The sequence below is a fragment of the Balaenoptera ricei genome, chromosome 17 (assembly GCF_028023285.1).
Source record: "Balaenoptera ricei isolate mBalRic1 chromosome 17, mBalRic1.hap2, whole genome shotgun sequence".
Taxonomy (NCBI): domain Eukaryota; kingdom Metazoa; phylum Chordata; class Mammalia; order Artiodactyla; family Balaenopteridae; genus Balaenoptera; species Balaenoptera ricei.
In genome coordinates, this window is record NC_082655.1 from 36,228,384 (window position 1) to 36,252,801 (window position 24,418).

The following is a 24,418-nucleotide window of genomic DNA, read 5'->3' on the forward strand; positions in this document are numbered from 1 at the left end:
TCCCACGTTTGCTGCACTCACAAAACCCTTTACTAGTAAGGACTCTCTCATCCTGAACAAGTATTTCTGTGTGGCTGGAGGCTTTCTTGCCTTCTCCCCAGCTGTGATGACCTGTTCCACTGTGAAAAACAGCTTCACACTCCTTACTGTTGTTCAGTTTCTTCCTGGTGTTAGTGGCCTGTGGCTGAAGTCCCATGTTGGCCACGAAGTCGTTCCCAATCTCCATGTAGGTAGGTAGATTCCCTATTGTGTGGATTGTGCAGCTCTTCCAAAATGAGGGTCTCCCCATATCATATCGTACGGGATTCTCTCTAATATGCGGCTTCTGGTGCTCTTGAAGGTTTTCAGTGAAATAGAATTGTTTCCCGCATGGCCCACATGTGTATGCTTTCTGCCCCCTATTTGTTCCTTGCTCTTCAGCCAAGTGCAAAATGTCTCTCAAGACTGGGGTGCACATCTTACAGGGCTGGGTCTTCTCAGGAGACAAACCTGCCCTGGGGGTCCTCATCTGTGACACTCCTTCTGCAGATACGCTCTGTTCAGAAGGTGTCTCTTCATCCTCAACTCCAGGAAAAGAGCCTGCGGGAATTCCCTGGCAGTCCAGTGGTGAGGACTCGGAGCTTTCACTGCTTTAGCCTGGGTTCAATCCCTGGTCAGGGAACTAGGACACTGCAAGCCTGAATCCTTAGCTGCAACTTTGGGGCTACTGGTGTTAGGGCACTAAGGAGTAGGGATGCACTCTGGCTAGCCATAGTAACCACAACATATGACCAAGCAGTTGAAGAAGAAAGCAGTATCCATGGTCCAGATGTGAGAATGACACAGCAGCCCCTAGGGAAAAGCAGAAAGGCAGAACCTAGCTCAGAAGATAGGGGTGGGTGTGAGGGCCTTACCCAGCATGCATACAAGTGCAAAGTTCTCCACCATGACATCGAGGTACAGGTGTATCTGAACCTCATCAAGAAGACACCATTCCTCCCAGGAGAAGTACACGGCCACATCCTCAAAGGTCACACTGCCCTGAGGTGGGTCCATCAGCGCAGGCGCTGCCATCGGATCCTTTGCGCGGAGCGGAGCGGCGACAGTCCAGCAACCGGGTCAGACTCGACATGGTTACTCCCCACCTATTCAATAATTTATATATATGTAGACTCCTAGATATTTACTTTATACTTTAGGTTATACTTCAGTAAGACTTTATTTTATTGTTCAAATTGTTCCAGCTTGTCCTATGGGAGCTCTTTCAGTTTGCTCCTGCGTTTCTTTGACACACCCCTGTTGTTGACTCTTGTTTGTTTTGCACACTTTCTTATTTGCTGGTGCTACAAGATACCCCAGACTCACCTTGTATATTTCCTGCCTCGGTCCTAGAGTCAACCATTTCTCCCTGGAGCCCTAGTTGCTTTTATTGGAGAATGATATTAGAAACCAAGATCTGGGCACCAGATGTGTTCCCTGCTACTGCAGTGTCATTGCTTCTAGGCCCTCTCAGCTGACACAGCAAGAAAATATATGTGTATATATGCATGTCTGTAAATACTTCTATGTGTAACCATCTGTATGTCTATTAAGTTAAACATGAGTTCATACCAATATCTCTGACAATAATCCATTACCACATGGCTTACGCTAGCCTATTCCCTTTACTTACCCGAAAACTCTCATTCCAACAGTAAGAAACCTGACTCCCACCATCTGCCATCCATTTACTTAATTATTCCATTCTGTACACACATATAGTGGTATTAGAATTGTTAACCTGTACCTGTGTAGGAAACAACTTTATCAGCTAAAGCGCAGTGCTTCTGTACAGCTTCTTTTGCCTTTACTGTTACAGACTCCACTCATTTGCAAAGTGACTTAGGTCAGCACCTTTTCCCTCATCCCCTTCATTGCAGTTGTTTCATATATTTGTAATATAGTTAAATTGTTTTCTCACATTCTGCATTCCATCCTGTTTTTTTCCCCACTTCCTAAATTATTTTAAAAAATATTTGGACACATTAAGGTTGTATTGTAAAGTTCAGTAGGCTTGACAAATGCATAGCCTCATGTATCCACAATGACAGTATCATACAGACTAGTTTCACTGCCCTAAAAAATTCCATGTGCTTCACCAATTCAATACCCCCATCCCAAGCTCCTGGTGATCATTGATGTTTTCACTCTCTCTATAATTTTGCTTTTTTCCAGAATATCATATAATTGAAGTCATATAGTATGTAGCTTTTTCAGACTGGCTTTTTATTTATCAGTATGTATTTAAGATTCCTCCATGTCTTTTTATGGCTGACAACTCATTTCTTTTTATTGCTGGGTAATATTCCATTGTAGGGATACACCAGAGTTTGTTTATCCATTCACATACTGAAGGACATCTTGGTTGATTTCAGCGTTTGGTGGTTATGAATAAAGCACCATTTGTATGCCGGTTTTTGTGGACATAGTTTTCAAATCTGTTAGGTAAAAAACTAGGAGTGGGATGCTGCACTATGTGGTAAAACTATGTTTACTTTGTAAGAAATTGCCAAACTATCTTCCAAAGTGGCTGTACCATTTTGTATTCTCTCCAGGACATAACTTTAAAATTTTTTTAATTGCAAAAATAAATGTTGGCATCAAATGAAAATTCTTTAGTAGTCAAACAAACAACCTAGCAGACCAAACAAAGCAAATCAGGGAGCTGTATCTTCCCTACAGGTAGGCAGTTAATAACATTTCTAGGTGTTAGATCAACACTGTCCAATAGAACTTTATGTGCTGGTGGAAATGCTCTATATCTTTTGTGTCCAATTCAGTAGCAACTTGCCACATTTCCAGTGGCTATTGAGTATTTAAAATGTGGCTTGTATGACTGAGAAACTGAATTTTAAATTTTATTTTATTTTAATTTAAGGAGTCACAGGCAGTTAATGGACATCTTATCGGATGGTACAGTTCTGGGCCACTCTAAGAATTTTGGCTTGTACTTGAGTGAGATGGGATGCCATGAAGGATTTTGCACAGGGCAGAGGAATGATCTGACTTACATTTTTAAGTTATAACCTCAGATTCTGTATTAGGAATAGACAGAAGGGAAGCAAGGACAGAGGCAGAGAGATCTGTTGGAAGGCTACTGCAATAAACTGGAAGAGATGACAGTGGTTTGGGCCGGGGTGATGGCAGTGGGGGTGGAGAGATGTGGTCAGATTCTGGTTGTATTTTGAAGTTAAGGCCTATGCAAGGTAAATATTTGCCAAACACACACTGTATTTTTGACAGAGGTCATGGAATGAAAGTTCTTATTTGTTTGCAGTCTCATTTCTCTTAGATCTGCTTTCATTTTCTTTAAACCACTGAGCCTTCCTGCTCCAGAGGTACCATGTTAAAATCTCAGTGGGTTTCTTACTGGTTTCCTTTCTCCTATTTTAAAGAGAATGATGAGGTATCTTATCTTCAAGCTATCACTGTAAGTGTAAGGCCAGAATGAAGGAAGATGCACTTTTGGTTATCTTAATTTAAAAATTATTTTTGATGCATCCACTATGAGCTTGCATAAAAATAATTTCCGCCATGGTCTTGGGTCATATGTGTGTGGGGAGGAGGAAGGGGCCTGGCTGGGTTTCTACCGGGATCATCTGTCAGCACTATAGGAATTCTAGAAACCAGCGTTGTCCACTAGAAATATAACGTGAGCCACATATGTAATATAAAATTTTCTGTTAAAATTTTAACATGTTAAAAAGCATAAAAAGAAACAGGTGGAATTAATTTTAAGAATATATTTTATTTAATCCAACAGATCCAAAATATGATTTCAACAGGTAATCAATACAAAAAATTATTAACGAGATGTTTTGCATTCTCTTCTCTCTGTACTAAGTCTTCATAGTCTGGAGTGTATTTTACTCTTACCGTCCATCTCAGTTCGGACTAGCTGCATTGTCAGTGGCTACCAAATTAGATAGCACAGCTGTAAACATCTGCTGTTATATTCAGATTGGGTGGGGGGCATGGTGGGGGAATTAAATTCCTAACTCTCATCATTGACGTCACAGATGCTATTGGGGAATTAATTAAAGGAATATTGTATGATGTGACTGGTGGGCAGTTTTGTAAAAACAAATGAAAAATTAAAATGTACCCCAAATCTACCAAACTCAGACTGGAGTTGTCAGTCCATGATATTTCTAATAGTGTTCTAGAAACCTATACAGAAATAAATTGCTCCTTAAGAAAATCAAGGTATCTCCTTTTGGCCACCAGGAAGGGTTCATTTTGAATAAAGTGCTGGAGAGAGACTTGCCCTAAGAGGAGGCTTTGGTATCTCACCAACCCTGAATTTCAGGCGCTTTGCCTTAACCGTGTGTTTTCTGGATCTTTCAGCTAAGGCGGGTGTTTGGAAATTGCCTGCCACCCTTTCCACCAAAGTACTATCTCGCGATGACCGCATCTATGGCTGATGAGAGAAGGGACCAGTTGGAACAGTATTTGCAAAATGGTATGTATTTGGATTTTTTAAAACGGATTTATCGAGATGTGAAAGTCACCCATTTTATATATATACTCAGTGGTTTTTAGTATATTTACAGGATTGTGCAACCATCACCATAATCTAATCTAAGAACATTTTTACCACCCCAAAAAGAAATTTTATACCTATTATCAGTCAATCCCTGTTTCTGTCCTCCACCAGCCCCTGTCTTTATACACTAATTTATGCCTTTATAAATTTGCCTGCTCTGGATATTTCATATAAATAGAGTCATAAAATATGTGGTCTTTGTATTTGGTTTAAAAATGCTTTGTTGGGCTTCCCTGGTGGCGCAGTGGTTGAGAGTCTGCCTGCCAATGCAGGGGACACGGGTTCGCGCCCTGGTCTGGGAGGATCCCACATGCCGCGGAGCGGGCCCGTGAGCCACAATTACTGAGCCTGCGCGTCTGGAGCCTGTGCTCCGCAACAAGAGAGGCCGCGACAGTGAGAGGCCCGCGCACCGCGATGAAGAGTGGCCCCCGCTCGCCGTGACTGGAGGGAGCCCTCGCACAGAGACGAAGACCCAACACAGCCATAAATAAATAAATAAAATATTAAAAAAAAAAAATGCTTTGTTTAGATTCATCACCCCGCAGCCCCTGCCCCCGGGTGCTCTGTGTTGGCTTTGATTGTAGAAGTCAAAGAAATATCTCTGGATTAAGACTGAACAAACAGATAAAATGAACTGCTTATGTGAAAGCTCTCAGGAGATAGCGGAGATGTTTACTGGCAGTGCCAGAGTTGGTTATTCCATCTCTGTCTTCCCCAGGAGCCATGCTAAGGCACCAGGGATACTCTGAGGTCTACTCTGGCCTTGTGAGGTTGGCAATACAGAGGTCCTGGCCCATTGCTGGTTTCCTGAAAAGTGTTGTGCACAACAGGACTGAGCTCTCACAAAGAGAACGGGGTGGGGAAAAATAGAAACACTGGCATTCAAATATTTAAAGGTTTAAAAAGGGGGAAATGGTATAGACATAAAATGTTTTAAAAATATAGCCCGTCCAAAGAGTATAAAATGAAAGGTACATTCCCTTCCACCTCAGATTCCCAAGCCTCTAGAAGAAAACACTATTACAAGTGGCTTGTGTATTTCTCAGAAACCATCATGTGTATTCTAGTGTGTGGGTACATCCCTGTTGGTTAAACACAAATTGAAACTTACCTTATACACATTTCTGTATCTGAGTCTCTGAAACTTTTTATTCTGAAAGAATTTCTGATTTACAGAAAAGTTGCAAACCTGATGCAAAATTTTCTGTATTCTCTTTACCCAGATTTCCCAAATGTTAACATATTACATTTGCTTTATCATTCTCTCTCACTTTCCCATGTCTCTGTTTGTATTATGAATGTGTGCATACATATATATTATATATAACTTTTTGAGATGCTTGTTTTGCATATACAAGCCAGTTTACCCTTAAATACATCTATGTGTATTTCCTAAGATGGAGGACAACTCTTCTGTAACTACTGTATAGTTATCAAAATCAGGCAATTAGCATTGATATAATAATGCTATCTAATATAGAGACCTTATTCAAACTTCACCAACTACCCCACTAATGTCCTTCATAACAAAAGAAAAAAAGCTTTCTCTTCTGTATGCTGATTTTATTCCTTTTAAAATATTACTCTTACAGGTCATTTTAGGTGAGAGATTATAGATTTACCTCATTATTTCTCAGGGCTGCACATATTTTTTTTAAACATGGTAAATAGAAATTCTAGAAGTCATCTATTTTCCATTCATCTTTTGTAGTGGAGACTATACCTCTTTTAGACCTGTTAAATAAACCCTTTCAAACTCAAAATGTAATATCTTCTGAATTTTCATTCCTTCTTGGTTTGTGTTCTCATATCTTCGTGAAATACTCCTTTTAACAACTGGCCTTTTCACAAATGATCACACTGCTTAAAGGGTCACTTCTCCAGGCCTGGCCTTTATCTGTAGTCAGGATGCTTCATGCATCCTCTTGGAAGGTGAAGGAAGGAGACAGTGCAGCATAGTGCTGTGACTGTGAACACAGTCTCTATTCAGACCTAGAGTCAAGTCCCAGGTTTGCACCTCACTGGCTGTGTGACCTGGGGCAAGACACTTACCTTCTCTGAGCTTCAGTGTCTTTATCTGTAAAATGGAGATACTATCTACTTCAGGTAATCTTCTTTTGTTGTGAAGATTAAGTGAGCTAAAATATACCAAGTGCTTTGCATAGTACCTGGTACTTAACAGTTGTACAGTAAATACTAGTTGGATGAACACTTCTTCAATAGCTTTCCCCATCCCCAAGGATCCACGCTAATGATTATAATGATTAGTTTGTATACATGGTACACATATTCCAGAAAATAAGACAAGAGCTTTTTCCCCCTTTAAAAAAAAAAAGTTTCTCCTGTTACAGAGACACTCTCTCTCTTAGTTACTTTATTTTGAAAAACATGGCATCGTTTGGGAAGCACTACCTCAAATGACCTCAGTCAGTGCTAGTTTTGAATGCTGGTAGAAGTTATTTGACAAAATCAGTAAAACAGCAACAAAAAGAAAGACATTTAATACAGATTTAGAAATTGGATAAGTTTAGCTCAAGTGCAGGGTCCAGGAGAGGACTTGTGGGGAGGAAGATAAGAAGTGAGGAAGCCGCTGAGAAGCACTTCACGTGTGAGTGTGAGGTCCTCAGGGGAAAGTCTTGGCCCATCTGCTCGGGCCACAGTGCTGGGTATTGGTATCTGGAGCCTTAAAACTAAGGGGGAAATTGCTCTTATAAGTATAGAAGAATGAAATTTTAAATATCTGACGGCCTTATAATTGCTTTTTTTTTGGTAACCTCTTGAGAGCTCCTATCGTGAAAAGAGGTCCTCTCAATCAGTGTTTCTTGGTTGATTTAAAATTTTCAAATTACCAAGCATCTTGCTAAAGTGGGAGTCTAGGTCCAAATTTTTAGATCTTATTGCTACCTCGTATTAACCTCATAATCCTTCTATAGGGGCAGCTAGATGGATATTGGGCCATGGGTGTGCATGAATAAAGTAGGATTCCTGGAAACAGTCAGCCGGATTGGTGTGATGGGTTCATGCCATCTGCGAGGCTGCCTGGAGGAGGCGGGCTTTGTAGATTTTCTTGAATTTGAGAAGTCACAGGCTCCATCGCCTTCAAGGAGGCAGCGGTGCACTGGCAAGGCCTGGAGGGCTTCCTGGAGGACAGAGCAGTCAACCCAGCCCCGTGGTAACCTGGCTCGCTGTCCCTGTTTTTCAGTAACCATGGACCCAAACATGTTGAGAAGTGATGTCTTCGTTGATTTTTTGAAACTGGTGCAGCTGGTAAGCTTGCTTTTCTTGACTAAGGTCATTATTTCACTGCAGAATATGTCTCCATGTGTGCTTTTCTGGTCATCAGCCCTACAGAGCCTGGATTCAGATAAAATACATTCGTTTGGAGTAACAGGAAAATGGTTCCTATTTTGTTGTTTTGGAAGTTTAGATTCTAGATGGAAAATTAAGTGTGTCACTTGACCTTTTGCCCATTTTATTTAAGCAGATACCTTTTTTCCTGTAGCTTAAGCATTGTGCATCTCAAAACTGGCCATGGAGAAGAGAACATTTTACCATTAAGGGCCCCCATGACAATTGTGGGACCCTACTTTTGTATCTGGGACTTCCAAGTGTGCCACAGTGAAGACCTCAGGACAGCAGTAATAGCCATGTATCACTTGTATATTCTCTGCTCCTAATTTTTTTTTTAAATATTTATTTATTTATTTATTTATTTTTGGCTGTGTTGGGTCTTCGTTTCTGTGCGAGGGCTTTCTCTAGTTGCGACAAGCGGGGGCCACTCTTCATCGCGGTGCACGGGCCTCTCACAATCGCGGTCTCTCTTTGCCGAGCACAGGCTCCAGATGCGCAGGCTCAGTAGTTGTGGCTCACGGGCCTAGTTGCTCCGTGGCATGTGGGATCTTCCCGGACCAGGGCTCGAACCCGTGTCCCCTGCATTGGCAGGCGGACTCCCAACCACTGCGCCACCAGGGAAGCCCCCTCTGCTCCTAATTGTATCGTAAACGGATCATGGAGAAAATTCAGTCTCAACATAGTGACAGACAGCAACTCCCTTTCCTTTGTTGGTCTAAAGAACAACTGGCCTCTTGTCCCCTAGAGGCTGGAACTTGGCCAAGTACATTTGTTTAGCACAACACCCATTCAGGTGGTACACATGGGAACATTTTTATGCCGCATGTACATTCTTTTTTTTTAATATATAGATTTAATTAATTAATTAATTTTTGGCTGCGTTGGGTCTTTGTTGCTGCGTGCGGTCTTTCTCTAGTTGCGGCGAGTGGGGGCTACTCTTCGCTGTGGTGCGCGGGCTTCTCACTAAGGTGGCTTCACTTGTTGTGGAGCACGGGCTCTAGGCGTGCGGGCTCAGTAGTTGTGGCACGCGGGCTTCAGTAGTTGTGGCTCGCGGGCTCTAGAGTGCAGGCTCAGTAGTTGTGGCGCACGGGCTTAGTTGCTCCACGGCACGTGGGATCTTCCCGGACCAGGGCTCAAACCTGTGTCCCCTGCATTGGCAGGCGGATTCTTAACCACTGCGCCACCGGGGAAGCCCTGCGTGTACATTCTTGACTGAATGGAAGAGCTTCAAAAGGATTGAAATTACATGATGACGTGATATTATTGAACTGGCTCCTTAGGTCAGGGACGAATGATACCTTGATCAGACGTGTAAAAACTGGGAGCAAATTTGCATTTACTCAGTTGTTCAAGTGTGTTGACAAACTTACTGGTCCAGCCAACTGAGAAATGCCCCTAGAGCCTCCCCTCCCATTGTATAATTGCTCGTACTTTCACATACACTTAATGGTATGTGTGTATATATATATATGTATATGTACATACTTTTCTTTTCTTTGAAAAGGTTGTTTTTGAGGCGGTGCTGGTGGTAACATTCCAACAGCACAAAAGGGTCTATGATGAAAGTAACCTCGCACCCACCACGGATCTCCAGGGCCCCCCCCTCAGAGACAACAGTTGTTTACAGTTTAATGTATGTCCCTTCTACACATTTCCATGCACATGCAAGCATTCATATGTATGCATATCCTTTTTTGCTTTACAGATAAGCACACACTCTACCCACTTTCTGAACCTTGTTTTTCAAAGTTTACATCTTGCAAATCATTCTATGCGAATGCATGGAGGTACAGTCAGCCGTGGTTCTGTCATCTTTGTGTGCATTATGGTTTTTGCTTTCAATGCTTTCTAAAAATCATTCAGAGGGTGGCAGTGTTTTGGAGCTTTGTTTTGAGTGTTTTTTTTTTCCTGATAATTTAAAGGAGTTGTTGTTTTTTTTTTTAATGTGTTTTTCTTTCCTCCTTTCTTTCTTTCTTTCTTTTTTATTGGGGTATAGTTGTTTTACAATGTTCTGTTAGTTTCTACTGTACAGCGAATTGAAGTAGAGTTCCCTGTGCTATACAGCAGGTTCTCATTAGTTATCTATTTTATACACATTAGCGTATATATGTCAATCCCAATCTCCCAATCCATCCCACCCCGCCTTTCCCCACTTGGTGTCCATACATTTGTTCTCTACATCTGTTTTATTTGATTTTAGTGCTCTCAGTATTTTTTTATCTGTATAACTCTGCACAGAAACCTTTTGCCCCCGCTGCATTTTGCAGTGTCTCTTCTTGCTTCTTCTGATGAGATTTTCACTTTTGCAATGGCTTTATTTTTCGCTTCTGTTGCTTCCGTGAACTTGGCCAGCTTCCTTTCATGTCTATTCGCTTACCTCTTTTTTGAGACCTTGATCTGTTCTTTGAGGTCTGAGTTCAGAGAAGCCTTATTTTGATTAACACAGCCATTGTTTTCATCTCCTTGGTGGCATCACTTTTGGGGGGATATATTTTTCACCCTTAGTTGGTCATGTTTCTTTCCTCCTTTCTTGCGGGATTTTTGCCTCTGGTTCTTCCCAGGTGATCCGTCAGCTTTGAAAGGGGTGCATTCAGTGAGCCAGCTGATGGCTGACCCACGGTGTTGGGAGTTGCTGGAGCTGAGCTGGTGGAACCTGTCTGCCGTACTTCTGGATCTTGCCTCTCCGTTTCTGAGGACTTTCTCACTAACACTTTGCCCCAGGCCAGAGCGTCATGTCTGCAGTGAAACCCAAACCACAGTTTCTCTTATCAAGATCACATCTGCAACCATCCTGCTGACTAATCAGCCTCAGAACTAGCTTAGTGGTTAGGAGTGCAGGCTCAAAGTGAGATGGCCAAGGTTCAAATTTGGGCTGCCCTACTTTGGATTTGTATTTACTTAGTCTCTTTGTATCTCAGTCTCCCTATCTCTAAAATGGGGAGAATGGCTCCTCTCTTAGTGTTGTTGGGAGGATTAAGTGAGCCAGTGCTCTTAAGGCACTTAAATGTAATCTGGCCAATGTCATAACACCTGTGAGGTCCTCCTGCTATTACCAATGCCAGTCCTTTTTCCTCTTCCCAGCCTGCTGAGAGATTGCTTCCGGCAAAGATGGCGCCAGCACATCTCTCCCCAGACACTAGGTGGTGTCAAATGGGCCCAGAGTTGTGCTCCCAGACCTGCCTAGTGCCTCCTGATGAACTGCTTTAACACAGCTTCTATGTGGCTTGAGTCCTGCCTGCTGCATCTTTGTACCTCTGCTTCCCTCCTCCCTGACCAGACCCAATTTTCACCAGAGACAGCCCCTCTGAAAACCCAGTTGTCCAGGCTTGGGACCATTTTCAACTTCTTCAAAGATGGTGAGGTGTGGGTCTGCCAGACCATTAAAGGAACCCAGGGAGCAGGGATTGGGAAGTTTCCCCACCGCAGTATTATATAGACCCCACCTAAATATTTTCACTGCCTTTGATAAGTGCCTGGCCTGCAGTTTCCCAGTGGTTATTGCCAAATTATCACACGCTCACGGGCGTGGCTCTCCAGGGCTCAGCAAGTACGAGCACATCTTCCTGTCTCTGGGCAAGGACACGCCGTGTGAGAAACGTGAATACATGTGACCGCGTAGGAGACTTCCGAGGAGGCTCTATCAAGGATGGCCAAAGGCAAGCTGCAGTCATCAGAGGGGTTTGCCTGTACAGGGCATTCAGTCTGGGCCAGACCCAGTGCTTTCTGTGTGGTATCTCATTTATCCCTCACAACTTGTGGAGGATGGTGCTGTTAGTATCTCTTTTTCAGGTTAAGTAATTTGTCCAAGGACCCACATCTTCATAAGTGGAAGCCCAGCGAGCCTGGATCCACTGATGCCATGAGATATTTCTAGAGTGGTGGCCGCCCCCCAGCCCCGCCCCCCACCAAGTACCCCTTGTTGTGTGTGTCTAGCCTCCACCCACCCCCTCGCCCCCCGACTTACCATGCTCTGTGTTTTTGCCCTGCGATTGCCTCTGAGATGAAGGGACTTTTGAAAAGGCAAAACCAAAGTCTTTAGACTAAAGACTTTTTATGTTCCTGGTTCTTAATCTAAAGTGTGAACAACATGTTTGAGAAAAAGGAGACTAAGAAGGTATTTGGAATGGCTTTTGTATACTTGGGAAGTTAGGGGCAATTTATGTATCTGGGAAGTGTTGCCCACCATAGCTCTGGGGGCTCTAGGAAATGACTGTTTCCCCATTTCCTCTTAAGAATGTTTTCTGTGTCCCTTGGAGTGAAATGATTAGGGCCGATTATTAAGTGTGATGGAAATTTAGAGGTTGGCGAGTCCAAATATGGATTTTCTTGGATAATAAAGCTCAGGGTAAGCACTGTGGCTACCAGACATTCTTCTGCCTCAGAGCAGAATATCAATAAAGCATACTGATGGAGCTTCTTTGATAAATTAAACAATTTCTCAGGGTGTTACATTCGACTTGAAAAGAATTAGCACATGTTTCAAAATGTGTTAAGGCAGCCCATGGTATTGGAGGATTTCGAGGTTTCTTAAAGATAAATGCATTCCATTTACTACTGTGAATTGTTTTAATTCCTGATCTGCCCTAGATCAAGATGAGTTAAGTTTTGTTTTTCTACAATCCGAACCCACCACTTTGGTTTCTTTCCTCTAATTGCGTTTTTGTATGGCTTTTACATTTTATAAATTATATATGTAAAGTAAAATTCAAATATCACAAATAGAGCCAAATTCCTCCTTGATCACCACTCCAAATGTTTTATCTGTTGTTCACTTGCTTTTATCTCATAATACAAAGGTTTTTCAATGGTTTATTTCTCCTCTTTACCATATTGTTCTAAAAATGTTTATTTTTTTAATCAAAGCAAAATGTGCTGATAGTTTTAAAAGTAAAATAGTGCTAAAAAGGATTTAAAAGTAAAATAGTGCTAAAAAGGATTTAAAAGTAAAATAGTGCTAGAAAGGATTATACTATAACCATTTCCTGCTTTCCAGAGGCAATGGCTTTCAAATCTTTTAGCTTTTTCTTTAGATATTTAAATATCTAGAGGTTAACGATATACATCTCTTTCCCCTGTTCTTCAATTTGAAGACATTATCCACTGACTGCCTGTTATGGGGGACGAGAATTCAGCCTTCTTGTATCACCTTCTTTCATTCCCCTCTTCCCCCCAATTTTGTTATATTACAATTAAAAAAAATTAAATCCTTAGTCAATATTTTGATCATTATAATACATAAATATTTCTTACTACTGAACAAATAATGTTTATGATTACCCTTACTTTCTTGAACAACTTTTGTGGGTTTTTGGGGGGGAGTTAAAAATGGCATCATTTAAAAGAAAAAAAAATGCTTAGTTGTTTTTAAACATATGACTCTATCCATACCCATAGCAGTACGGAAAGCAGAACTTCTCCCACGGTCAAACCAGTCAGATCCTTTTCTTGGAGGTGATCCACCCAGAGTCTCTGTCTTTCTGATGTTTGAGAGAGATTTGAGTAAATCCGCCTGCCGGTGGGGAGTAGCCAGTGGAGAAGGAGATGGGATTGGCCTTGATAATCAATGGGACCAAGTCCTTGAGGAAGGAGGGTTGAACACGAACTGGGATTGGGTGGAGGAAGGAGTCCTCCTGAAATGAATGTGAGACAGAGAGAAAGACTGGGCGAGGCTACAGGCAGGTCTGAGGTTTGTGAGATGAAGTAGACTGAGTCCCCTCTTGATGTTTCCTCTGTGACTTATAAGAGGTGAGGTCACCTGGTGGGGATGAGGGAGGAGGTAAATATGGTTGGAGTCTTGGGGAAAGTGGGAAAGCTTGAAGCAGAGTGAGAGTCAGAACTCCGCTGGCTGAGGCAACCAAGAGGACAAGCTGGAGGGGCGGGCAGTTGAGGGCCGGTTGCCAACCAACGCGTCTCCTTTTAACCAATGGCAAAGAGTTGGGTGGCACTTAAACTTTGTACCTCCTTTGATGAGGAGGTTACCCACGGAGAGGAGGTTGCCCAACTGAAACCAGTGTCGCTGTGTCAAACAGAACACTGGAGACTTTAATCTTAACATTCTCTTCTCAAATCGAGGTCATGTAAATATGGAGTGGTGGGCTCGAGAGGGAGGTTATGTGCATAAATAATCAATATTAAATGTGCCATTTTAGATGCCACTATCATAGTTCCTTTGATCCTCTCACTTGGATTATTTTGAGAAATATGGCACCAAGATTATTCAAATATCTGTTTGCACAGGGCACCCTTCAAAATAAATGTACTGCCTAATCCCTGCTCTGAAGGAGTTTATCATCTAAGCAGCCATCTGACCCAGCTTTAAACAAATTACGTATAAAAAAGCCAAGAGCACAGGGCTTCCCTGGTGGTGCAGTAGTTAAGAATCCACCTGCCAATGCAGGGGACATGGGTTCGATCCCTGGTCCGGGAAGATCCCACATGCCCATGCACCACAACTACTGAGCTTGCGCTCTAGAGCCCACAGGCCACACCTACTGAAGCCCGCGTGCCGCAACTACTGAAGCCCACGCGCCTAGAGCCTGTGCTCCACAACAAGAGAAGCCACCGCATTGAGAAGCCCGCACGCAGTAGCAAAAACCCGACGCAGCCAGAGATAAATAAATAAATAAATTTATTTATTTATTAAAAAAAAAATAGAGCATGCAAGAAATGAATACTTAGCATAGGTAAGGTGGAGTTCAACTATTTCCATATTAGTCAGGCCTTTTTCAATCGCAAGGGACAACCATAAAAGGGAAATGTATTCATTTAACGGAAAAGCTGGGGAAGCTTGGCCGGCACACTCTTTCCACTCCCTACCCCGAGCTCTGCTTTCCTCTGTGTTGATTTCATTCTCACAGAGCGTCTTCATGCCATGGCCTCTGCTTCAGGATTGGCAGCCCCACCTGAAGGAGAGCACCCTCCTTTCCCTCTCTCGGATGGGGTCAGAGCTCCACTGGCTGAGGCAACCTGTAGGGTGATTGCTAGAGAGAAGGAGGAAGGAGAGTGAAGGGCAACTGCCAACTGACTTGCCTCATCCTGACCAATGGCAAAGGGTTGGGTCTCCGAGACAGAATAAGAAATAGATATTTAGACTCTGAAGTTTTTCAGAGTTTTTGGTGAGGAAGATCACAAAGGTAAAGTGCCATTCCCATCACATCATACCTAGGGTATGTACTCTCAAGATGACTTATCACTGGTGATGTTGACATCAATGCTAACATTTTTTTTTAATTGTTTTTAATTTATTTATTTATTTTTGGCTGTGTTGCGTCTTCGTTTCTGTGCGAGGGCTTTCTTTAGTTGTGGCAAGCGGGGGCCACTCTTCATCGCGGTGCGTGGGCCTCTCACTATCGCGGCCTCTCTTGTTGCGGAGCACAAGCTCCAGATGCGCAGGCTCAGTAGTTGTGGCTCACGGGCCTAGTTGCTCCGCGGCATGTGGGATCTTCCCAGACCAGGGCTCGAACCTGTGTACCCTGCATTAGCAGGCAGATTCTCAACCACTGCGCCACCAGGGAAGCCCCAATGCTAACATTTTTACGATGCTGATTATCTTCATGTCCATTTGTAAACTGAGTCAGAGGAAACTAAAATATAAGATCCTAAATATGTTAAATATTAACTTCTCATTTTATGTGCACATGAGAAAAGAAATAAATTGTGGAACACTTAAAAAAAAAAAAAAGAAATAGATATTTGGTCTCTGAACCCGGTTCCTGACACAGAGCTCCAAAAACCCTTGCTGTTTCCTGAGTGATGGGGATGATAGGAGCATCTGACAGAGTTCCTAAGGCCCCTGGAACCTCTGGAGTGCTAAGGGTGTGTTTTTGCATGCTGATGAGATAGTTGGTGGCTGGGGGCCCCTACAGAGCTTCAGGATGGGGGCTGGTCACCCCAAAGACCAAAGCATGATTGGAAGGTTGGAACTTTCAGCCCCACCCCCTGGCTTCCTGGTTTGGGAGAGGGGCTGGAGATTGAGCTGATCATTGATCATGCCTACATGATGAAACCGCCATAAAAATCCCTGAACTATGGTGTTCAGAGAGCTTCTGGGTGGGTGAACATGTAGAGGAGCTGGGAGGGTGGTGCACCCACATCCCTTGCTCTATCCTTCTCTTCCATTTGGCTCTTCCTGAGTTGTATCCTTTATAATAAATGGGTTGTAGTAAGTAAAGAGCTTTCCTGAGTTCTATGAGCTATTCTAGAAAATTATCAAACTCAAGTGAGGAGTGCTGGGAATCCCAGATTTATAGCGAGTTGATCAGAAGTATGGGAGGCCTGGACTTGCAGTTGGCTTCTGAAGTGAGGGAGGGGCAGACTTGTGGGACTTGGTCCTTAATCCGTGTGGGCTGTGCTAACACGTAATTAGTGTCAAAAATGTTGACGTGAGTGGCGTAGAGAAAAATAGTGTTTTTCTTTTTAGTGTCCCATGAATGATGTAAGGACATTAGAGAGTTTGGAGCATGAGAGGTACATTTTCAGGTTTGCATTTAAAAAAATATTTCTCTGACTGCTGTGTGGAGAGTGCCTTGTGGGGAGCAGGGGAGTGGGGCAAGAATGGAAACAAGGTGACCTATAAGGAGGCCATTGCAGGAGTCTAGGGGGGAGGACATATCAGTTGGGACTAGAGTGCTGGTGGTGAAGATGAAGAGAAGTAGATGGACTGAAGAGATACTTTAAGATGTGAATATACAGGACTCAGAACTTGATTGGATATGAGTGTTGAAAATATCTCTCTGAATCTTTTCTTTTCTTTTTAAAAAATTTATTTATTTATTTATTTATTTGGCTGCGTGGGTCTTAGTTGAAGCACGCGGGATCTTTAGTTGTGGCATGCGGGATCTTTAGTTGCGGCATGTGGGATCTAGTTCCCTGACCAGGGATCTAACCCGGGCTCCCTGCACTGGGAGTGCAGAGTCTTAACCACTGGACCACCAGGGAAGTCCCACCCCTGAATCTTTTCTTGACTCTTTTATTTCTTATCTGTTGCCACTAAGTCAAATCAAAGATACATAACGACCTCATCATTCCTACTGCTAACAATAATGAAACAATAAAGCTGTCATCTGAGTGTCTGCAATGAATGGCATCCCACTCTTGCCATCCTTACTTTTAGAGCTGAAGGAATGGAGTACACAGAAGGGAAGTCACCCGTCAAGGTTTACACAGGGTCACATGCAGTGAGGGTGGACTTAGGCTTGGAACCAAGCAGTCTGCTCTGTGGATCATGCGTTTCTTAAGCACACGGTCTAGCCCCGTCCCTCGGTACCTCACGCACGGATGACTGTCTCCAGCTTCGCTCAAGTCTCTCACATCCTCCAGTCCCTCCTCTAGCTCATTTTCACCACAGTTCCAGACACATCTTTCCATGACTCCATTTACATCCTTCCATGTGCCTGATCCAGAACCACCATGGCCCCCTTTTGCCTTTTTAAATAAAATCCTCAAGTGTCTGATTTCAGGGCCATCTATAATCTGACCCACTCTACCAATGCAATCTGCTTCCTCACTTTTCTTTTGCAGAAGAATTTAATATGGATATGCGTTTCTATCATTTTAACTGTTTATATAATTTAGATATCTATTGGTCTGCAATATAGTTTGAGTTGGGAGTTGCACTGAAGTAACAAATTAATGGTAGCTTTTCCTTAAATCATATCCAAAGGCAATGACATCTTTCCGTTCATTTCAAGAGTGTTTTTCCTCGGAGGTAAGAAGTGTTTGTGAGGCCAAATACCTTTAAGAACCTAAGACCTAGGCAAAGGTATACCTAGAAAGGGACTATTTGCAACAGTTGCTCTGGGGAAACCCCTGACCCTTGACTACTCTGCTAGATATGGGGTCTTGGGAGCCCTACTGTTATCAATTACCATAACTGCAGGGGAAGTGGGGAAATCTGCCACAATTCCCCCCAGGAAGGTAGAAGTGAAGAAAGTAGGGCTGAGGTTGTGTAGGGAGAGCTCAGGGCCTGTGCTATGTAGGCGGGAAACCAGTGCCCCTGACATGCTGTGGGAGGGCTTGGAGTGATTTTCACAGGATCCCAGGAGGTGGGTTGTCCCAGCACTGGATGCTTGAAGGGGAAACCTGGCAGGTGGTTGGTTTAGCATCTGCTGATTTGGAGGCTAGTACTGACAGGGAGAAGCCACAGGACTGTTTGAAAATTGACCAGCACAGTGTTCAATAAGTGGCAGATTCACTCAGGCAGACAGACACTTATTGTACATGGAGGGGGCAGCATAACATGGTCCCTTATGCTGGTACTATGGTAGTAACGTGGCAGCCATGTAACTTATCCAAACTCAGACACTTTTGAGAGTGGAAGGAACACTATGATTGTTATGATACGTTAGTCTGCTCGGGTTGCCATAACTGGGAATCTTAACAGAAATTCCTAAAACTGTGAGAAATAAATTTCTTCTTTGTGTGTGTGTGCAGAGAGAGCAAGGTCTGTGGTGTCTCTTCCTACAAGGAAACTAATCCCATCATGAGGGACACAACCTCACTTAACCCTAATCACTTCCCAAAGGCTCCATCTGCAAATACCATCACATTGGAGGTTAGGGCTTCAACATATGAATGAGGGAGAAGGGACACAAATATTCACTCCAAGGCAATGCTGGACCAGCCTTCCTGGACCAGCCAGGAGTTAAGTCCAACCTAGTTGAGCCCAGGCTGTAGAGTCATGAGGAGCTGGCCTTGAATCCTGCCTCTGCCACCAACTAGCAGTATGTCCTGGAGGAGTTATTTAACCTTTGTAAACTTGTACTTCATCTGAAAAAGGGGGCTTAATAAGTGCATATCCCTCATGGAGTTGTTATGAGAATTACATGTGCTACTATCAATGTATGTGAAGCAGTTAGCACAGAGCACAATTATCAGTATCGTGATCTAATAATATATTTGTATGTAATAAATACATAGATATTATATTTACTCATAAATGAGATGCTATCTCTACAAGTTGCCTGTATATGTAGATATAACACATTCACAAACTGCTGCTTTTGTGGACGAACCCTTTGAATCCGGGGAACAGCAGCATTTCTCTTCTAAAGTACTTAGGTTCAGAATCATAGACATTTAGTGATTGTAAGTGGGTTCAGGGTAGGCGTGGTTAAGATTTAAAGTCAAAGCTTGCCCTTGGATAACAAAATTAGGAAAAAATAAGCCTGTCACTAACATGATGGACCTTTTGAGGTACCTGGGCAGTGCGATTGGGTTGTTGGATTTCCCGGTTCCCTACAAAGCCTGGTGCCTAATCCGCTGTGTCTGTGAATGGCAGGCGGTGGTCAGGAGGACTAAGGAGGGCGAGGTGCTGCCTGTTGAGGGGAAAGGGGTCTCACCTGGTCAGCTGACCTGAGCCCCAACCCCGTGTTCCCCCAATAATCTTCTGATCAGTCATCAGGATCTTCCCTCCCCCAAACCGATACCAGGAAGGAGGTGACCTGGATGTAAATTTTCTGGTCACTAAAAAGAGATACTTCCTCTCCCCGCATACCCCCCGCCCCCATCCCCACACACTGTGTTGCTAATTACTAATATTCTGGCTTATATCAGGCTCAGAACACAGAAAATGATTTGAATGGCTCTTTTCTCATTTCTCCCAAGGATGACACATCACTAGTGCCATTCTAAATGCCTAGGAGAGAAGTGAACACATTGCATGCAGTGGCTGCGTCAGGGTTTAGTCCATCGTGGAACCTGAGATAAGAACGCTGTGACCAGGATCAGCCTCCCAGAGACAAGCAGCTCTGTGGACTGACAGGGTCCCCTTCAGAGGCACTGAGAACAGCTCCCCCCCCCCCACCAGATGCAGCTGCCCTGGAGGCCCGTGTGGGCAGCCGCTGGCCCTGCCTCCCTGCCAGGGTCACTCTCTCTACGGTAACTGAGTGCCAACCTCAGCCTCACGCTTTCCTGAACTCGGACCGGCTTCCCCTGTCTCTAGCATGTCTCTGACATACTAGAATGCTCCATCCGAGAGGTTCACAGGTGCCCGGACTCGCAGTCCCCTCTGGCACACACGCATCCCCTCACAGAAGGCCAGAATGCAAAAGTGCAGGCAGGGCTCTGCTGAGCTGGGGTGTTGGCCCCTTAGCTGGGTACCCATTCACCAGATAGAGACCGGATCCCCGCACAGGCCTCAGAGTTTGCGGCTTCAGAGTTTTGCTGCAGCAGAACCATAAATTAGCGCATATTATGAACTTTTAGGGATGTCTGGCAATATTCAGTATGAGAGTTAAAATCTGGGATGACCAAGAGTCACGTGGATGATTTTCTCAAAAGCTTTTTTCCTAAGACGGATGCCTTGTTTATTTGGAAATTATTCAAGCTGCATGTCATTGCTTTGCCTGGGCTCCTCTCCACCCTCTCCTCACCCCTACCCCACCCCCAAAACCAGTCCCCCAAATCTCTGCACTTGGCTTTCATTTGCTTTGGATACTGTATGCCCCAAGGGCCCACAGAGAGGAAGATGACTGTCTCCTGCGTCGATGTGCCCCACGGAAGGGCGCCAAAGCTTATTGTGCTTCCTTTTGCTTATAGGACACATTTAGTATCACTACCAAGAAAGCGTCTCTGGATATATTTCTGCCCGATGGAAGGAGCATTAAAGTCGAAATTCTAACATCAGATACTGCCGAAAGAGTCCTAGAGGTAAATTCTATCCAAATTCCAGCCCCAGAACTGAATTTAGGAATCATTCTGTTTGAAGGCAGGGACTAGGATACGGTTACCTTCCAGAAGCTTCCTGCCTATCATTTTACTCTGGATGACTTATCTGTAGAGATGCTGGCTTTTTCTGACAGACTGTTGGAGGAATCTCAGCTACAGCCAATCCCCAGTGTCTCTTTGTTTTTTTTCCCCCTCTGTGGGCATCAACTTTCTAGGTCCTTGCGAAAGCTGCTGTTGGTTCTCTGGAACTCAGCCAGGGATGTGCCCTGCAAATATGCCAAGTGCCTTATTATAGGATGTCCCTACTTAGGAGCAGGAAGGAGGGTGGAGCCCAGATGAGACTACCCAGGTGGGCTGGTGACAGCTTCTGGCAGAGAGTGACAGTGGGGTTGTCAAAGCCAGAAAGAGTGGTCCCTCCTCCCTCGCAGGGGAAAACCCCTGAAACCAATGCCCAGCACTTCTAATTCTGGGTCCACAGGGCCAGAACTGAGTTCTGGTCGGTTCTCTGAGGACTCAGAGGACGAGACCCAGAAAGCATCCTTCCTTCTGCAGATGCAGCCATTACCAGCTCTGTCCCTGAGGCCCTTCCTTCCTCGAGCTGGGCTTCAGAGAGGACTCTGTCTTCTCACACCCACACACTGCTCTAGGGCCAGCTCCCAGGTCCCTTGCCTTTGGAGGGTTTTAGTTTGTCAACTTAAATAAAAAGGTAAAATGAGGTAGTTCAAAATTGTCAAGAAGATGAGTGTATTCAGGAATAGCAGAGGAATTGCAGCTGGGGACATGAAAGCTGGAAAGGCTGCCGGCATGTCTGCTGAGGGTTTGGGGGAGGCTTTATTTATGAGCCAGGAATGTAAAGAGGGGAGAGTTCAGTTAGAGTCTACCAAAATCAAAACAAATGGAGACCAGATTTGAAAATTCCCCCAGCAGACAAAACCAGTCCGGTCACACAAACAAAGCTCAATTCCACTTATTTTGTGAGACCAACCTGACCTGGGTCATTATCTTGTTTGGGTCTCTAGAAACCATGAGCAAAATTTCCCAAGGCTGATATGAGGCAACCCCGGACTAACTCCCTATCATTTAAGAAAATTCCAATATTATCTGTTTTCTGTGAATTAGGCATTTACGGGAAATCAGCCTCTCAGTCCTTACGTCTTGTCTTCCTGAGGCACACTTGTGGGGCTTTCCATCTTATATCCTCCGGTTCCATTTAGATCGAAATTCTTTCACAAATTCTAATCCTCCAGAGAAATATTCAAGGGAGAATAAGAAGTTATAAACAGGAGGAAGTCGGAAAGTTTCTAGGACCTTTCCAAGGACGGAAATTTCTTGTGCTGGGGTCCTGGTGTCTGCCACCTTCTGAGCCGATGACCGGAGGTGCTGCCTGCTGGGCTCCCAGCTCTTGAGCCTGCCTCTACCTGAGACTGTGGGACCCTCCTCTGCATCATGGCTCCCCTTCCCAGCCTGGAGATTTGAGCCCACCTATGCCCTCCTGGCTGAGTCCTCAGATTAGGAAATACTCCTTCTCTAGATCTTGCTCTGCTCAAGAATGATTATTTTGCACCTTTCTTCCTACTAAAGTCACTACATACACCCTTTTCTTGGCTCCTGGATTGTGACCTGGTTGCTGAGGCCATCCGTTGAGAAGTTACCCTGGGTCCTCCTCCTTCACTCCCCCAAATCCTACTGACACTACATCCCAAGTCTCTCTCCTATTCATCCCCCTCTCAATTTCCTCCCCTTCATCCCCATGCCCCTAGCAGCTCCCAAACTAATCTCCCTGCTTCCAATCTTGCTAATCTGTACTGATTTCTAGAATGATCTTTCTAGAAATTATCAAGGGCCCTTGATGCTTAACACTTGAGTGGATTTATACCAAGAGACCCCAAAACACAAAACACAGTTCCCTAAATTGCCCTCCCAGGACTTACAAAGTGGGAGACAGACACGTAATAGAAAGAGGAGAAGACAGAAATAGTGAGGGTAGGGACCACAAACTCAGGTACTCTGGGGCCAGGCAGGTAAGTCAGGGGTGCAGCTGTAGGATATAAGCTCATTTGGAAATGGTTGGGCCTACACAGAACCGGAGAGCAGCTGCCCTGCCCAAGGACACCATTATTGACATGTTTTATACACACTGGGCTCGCTGGCCAAACTAGACATAACTGTAGCTGAAGTTGGCTGCTGGTGGGAGTGTGGGGTCTCCTATCTGCTGGGCTTAGGACAAGTCCCAGATTCAAATTACAGAGCTGCCACATGTGAGTTTGGGTAAGTTATTTAATTTTTTGAAATGATGTCTAAGTAATTATAGCAATAGCTCACGATCCGTCAGCAGTGCTGAGTACGGTTCTTTATCATTATTAGTATTGATGTTAGAGGGAGTGCTGAATAAGTATTGAGTAGGGCAGTAAGTCTAGGTTTCCACAGTGCAACTTGTTTTGTCCAGTTCCCCTTGTAACTGATAGCAGAAGTTGAATGAGGTATATTAACCTCAGAAAAATGTACTTCCCCTCTTCCATCACATTGGCTCGTGAGAAATTCAAATCCATAGCATGGACATCATTAACACTGGAGGTAAAATGAAGTAAAGGCGTTTCTGTATAAGGTAAAGGCCTGTATTGGCCAGGCACAGATGTGAATTCTCTTCCAGGGGCTGGGAAATTCTCTAGCTGACATAAAAATGTAACGTACATTTTGTAATTAAAAATTATTGTCCGTATCTTCTCAAGCATACTTGTCACCACGCTCACTTTGCTTCTCCAGCCATCCTGATGGGCTCTTTAAGGACCAGCAACAAACTAAAATCTCTTTTTTGCTTTCTATGCATTTGTGCTAATGTTTTATTGGTGGTGTTTGTGTTTTGAAGCATCATTAACATTTGCTAAGAAGGAAATACTATTGTGTCTCTTTTTGTGCTGCTTTCTCCTCCTCGAAAGGTGTCTCTATTTATGTCTTTATAAATTATAGAAAGTGTCTCCGTTCCCACTCCTCTGTCTTCCTTGGCATGTAAGCTTGCTGTTTTCACTGAATGAGTCAGAGAAGAGAGAAATCTAATTTGAGTGGGCATGGGTTCATATTTACTCTAGGAGAAGATGACTTTGTAATCTGTTATCACTGGTGCATACTCAGCCCCACACACAGAGGTGCCCTATGTTTTGGTTCAGGGTTTTGCTTTGTTTTGTTTTTGTTTTTGTTTTGCAAGGGCATGGGGAAGAGGGTAAGGTAGAAAGAAGGAGAATGGGGATAAACATTGAGTAGAAGTTGTGAAAAGTTCCCAGGCTCTTCTTTGTTTTCAGAGCTATACTGAGAACATCTACTCATACCATCCACCTAATCAGACTGTCTCCTAAGGTAATTTATAGACCTCTGACAAGAAAGTACCCCTTTGAGCCTGGTACAGCTGCCACCTTGAGAACTTGGAGCCATGGTCAAAGGGTCAGCTTACGCACAGAGCCATACAGGTGGACCCTTGCACAGAGGGTTGCAGAGGTGATCTAGCGAATTCAGACTAGGCATGCAAAGAAATCACCCAGCAACCCAGCCTTAAAGAGGGGGTGGGCTGGCCGAGTGAAGAGGGAAAGAGTCTGTGGAAGCATGAATGTTCCTACTAAGGGAGGGTGAATGGATGTGAAATGTTTCGAGGTTACAGCCTCATGACCAGTTGGTAAAAACGAAATCACTGGTGTTGAAATGAAAGCTGTTTGAGGTAAAGGTCAAAGAGGAATATGAAATGAGGGCAGCCTGTGCCCGGGATCTGAGGTTTCGCTGAGCAAAAGCCACATAAATTAGACTTGAGCATCCCAGCAGACATCAGAGAGAAGCAGGCCTGGAGTGTCA

At 44.0% G+C, this 24,418-nt stretch overlaps 1 protein-coding gene across 7 annotated transcripts in view; it reads left to right on the forward strand.

The window, feature by feature from the left end:
- SNX31 (sorting nexin 31) overlaps positions 1-24,418 on the forward strand; it is a 68,718-nt gene that overhangs the window by 10,052 nt on the left and 34,248 nt on the right. For 6 of the 7 annotated variants that reach the window (XM_059901335.1, XM_059901334.1, XM_059901331.1 and 3 more), the window contains exons 3-5: positions 4,366-4,480; positions 7,767-7,831; positions 20,453-20,563. In XM_059901335.1, the coding sequence (XP_059757318.1) occupies positions 4,423-4,480; positions 7,767-7,831; positions 20,453-20,563 (234 nt within the window). In that variant the 5' untranslated portion in view covers positions 4,366-4,422. The remainder of the gene's footprint in view (positions 1-4,365; positions 4,481-7,766; positions 7,832-20,452; positions 20,564-24,418) is intronic. The other variant, XM_059901337.1, reaches the window with a different exon arrangement.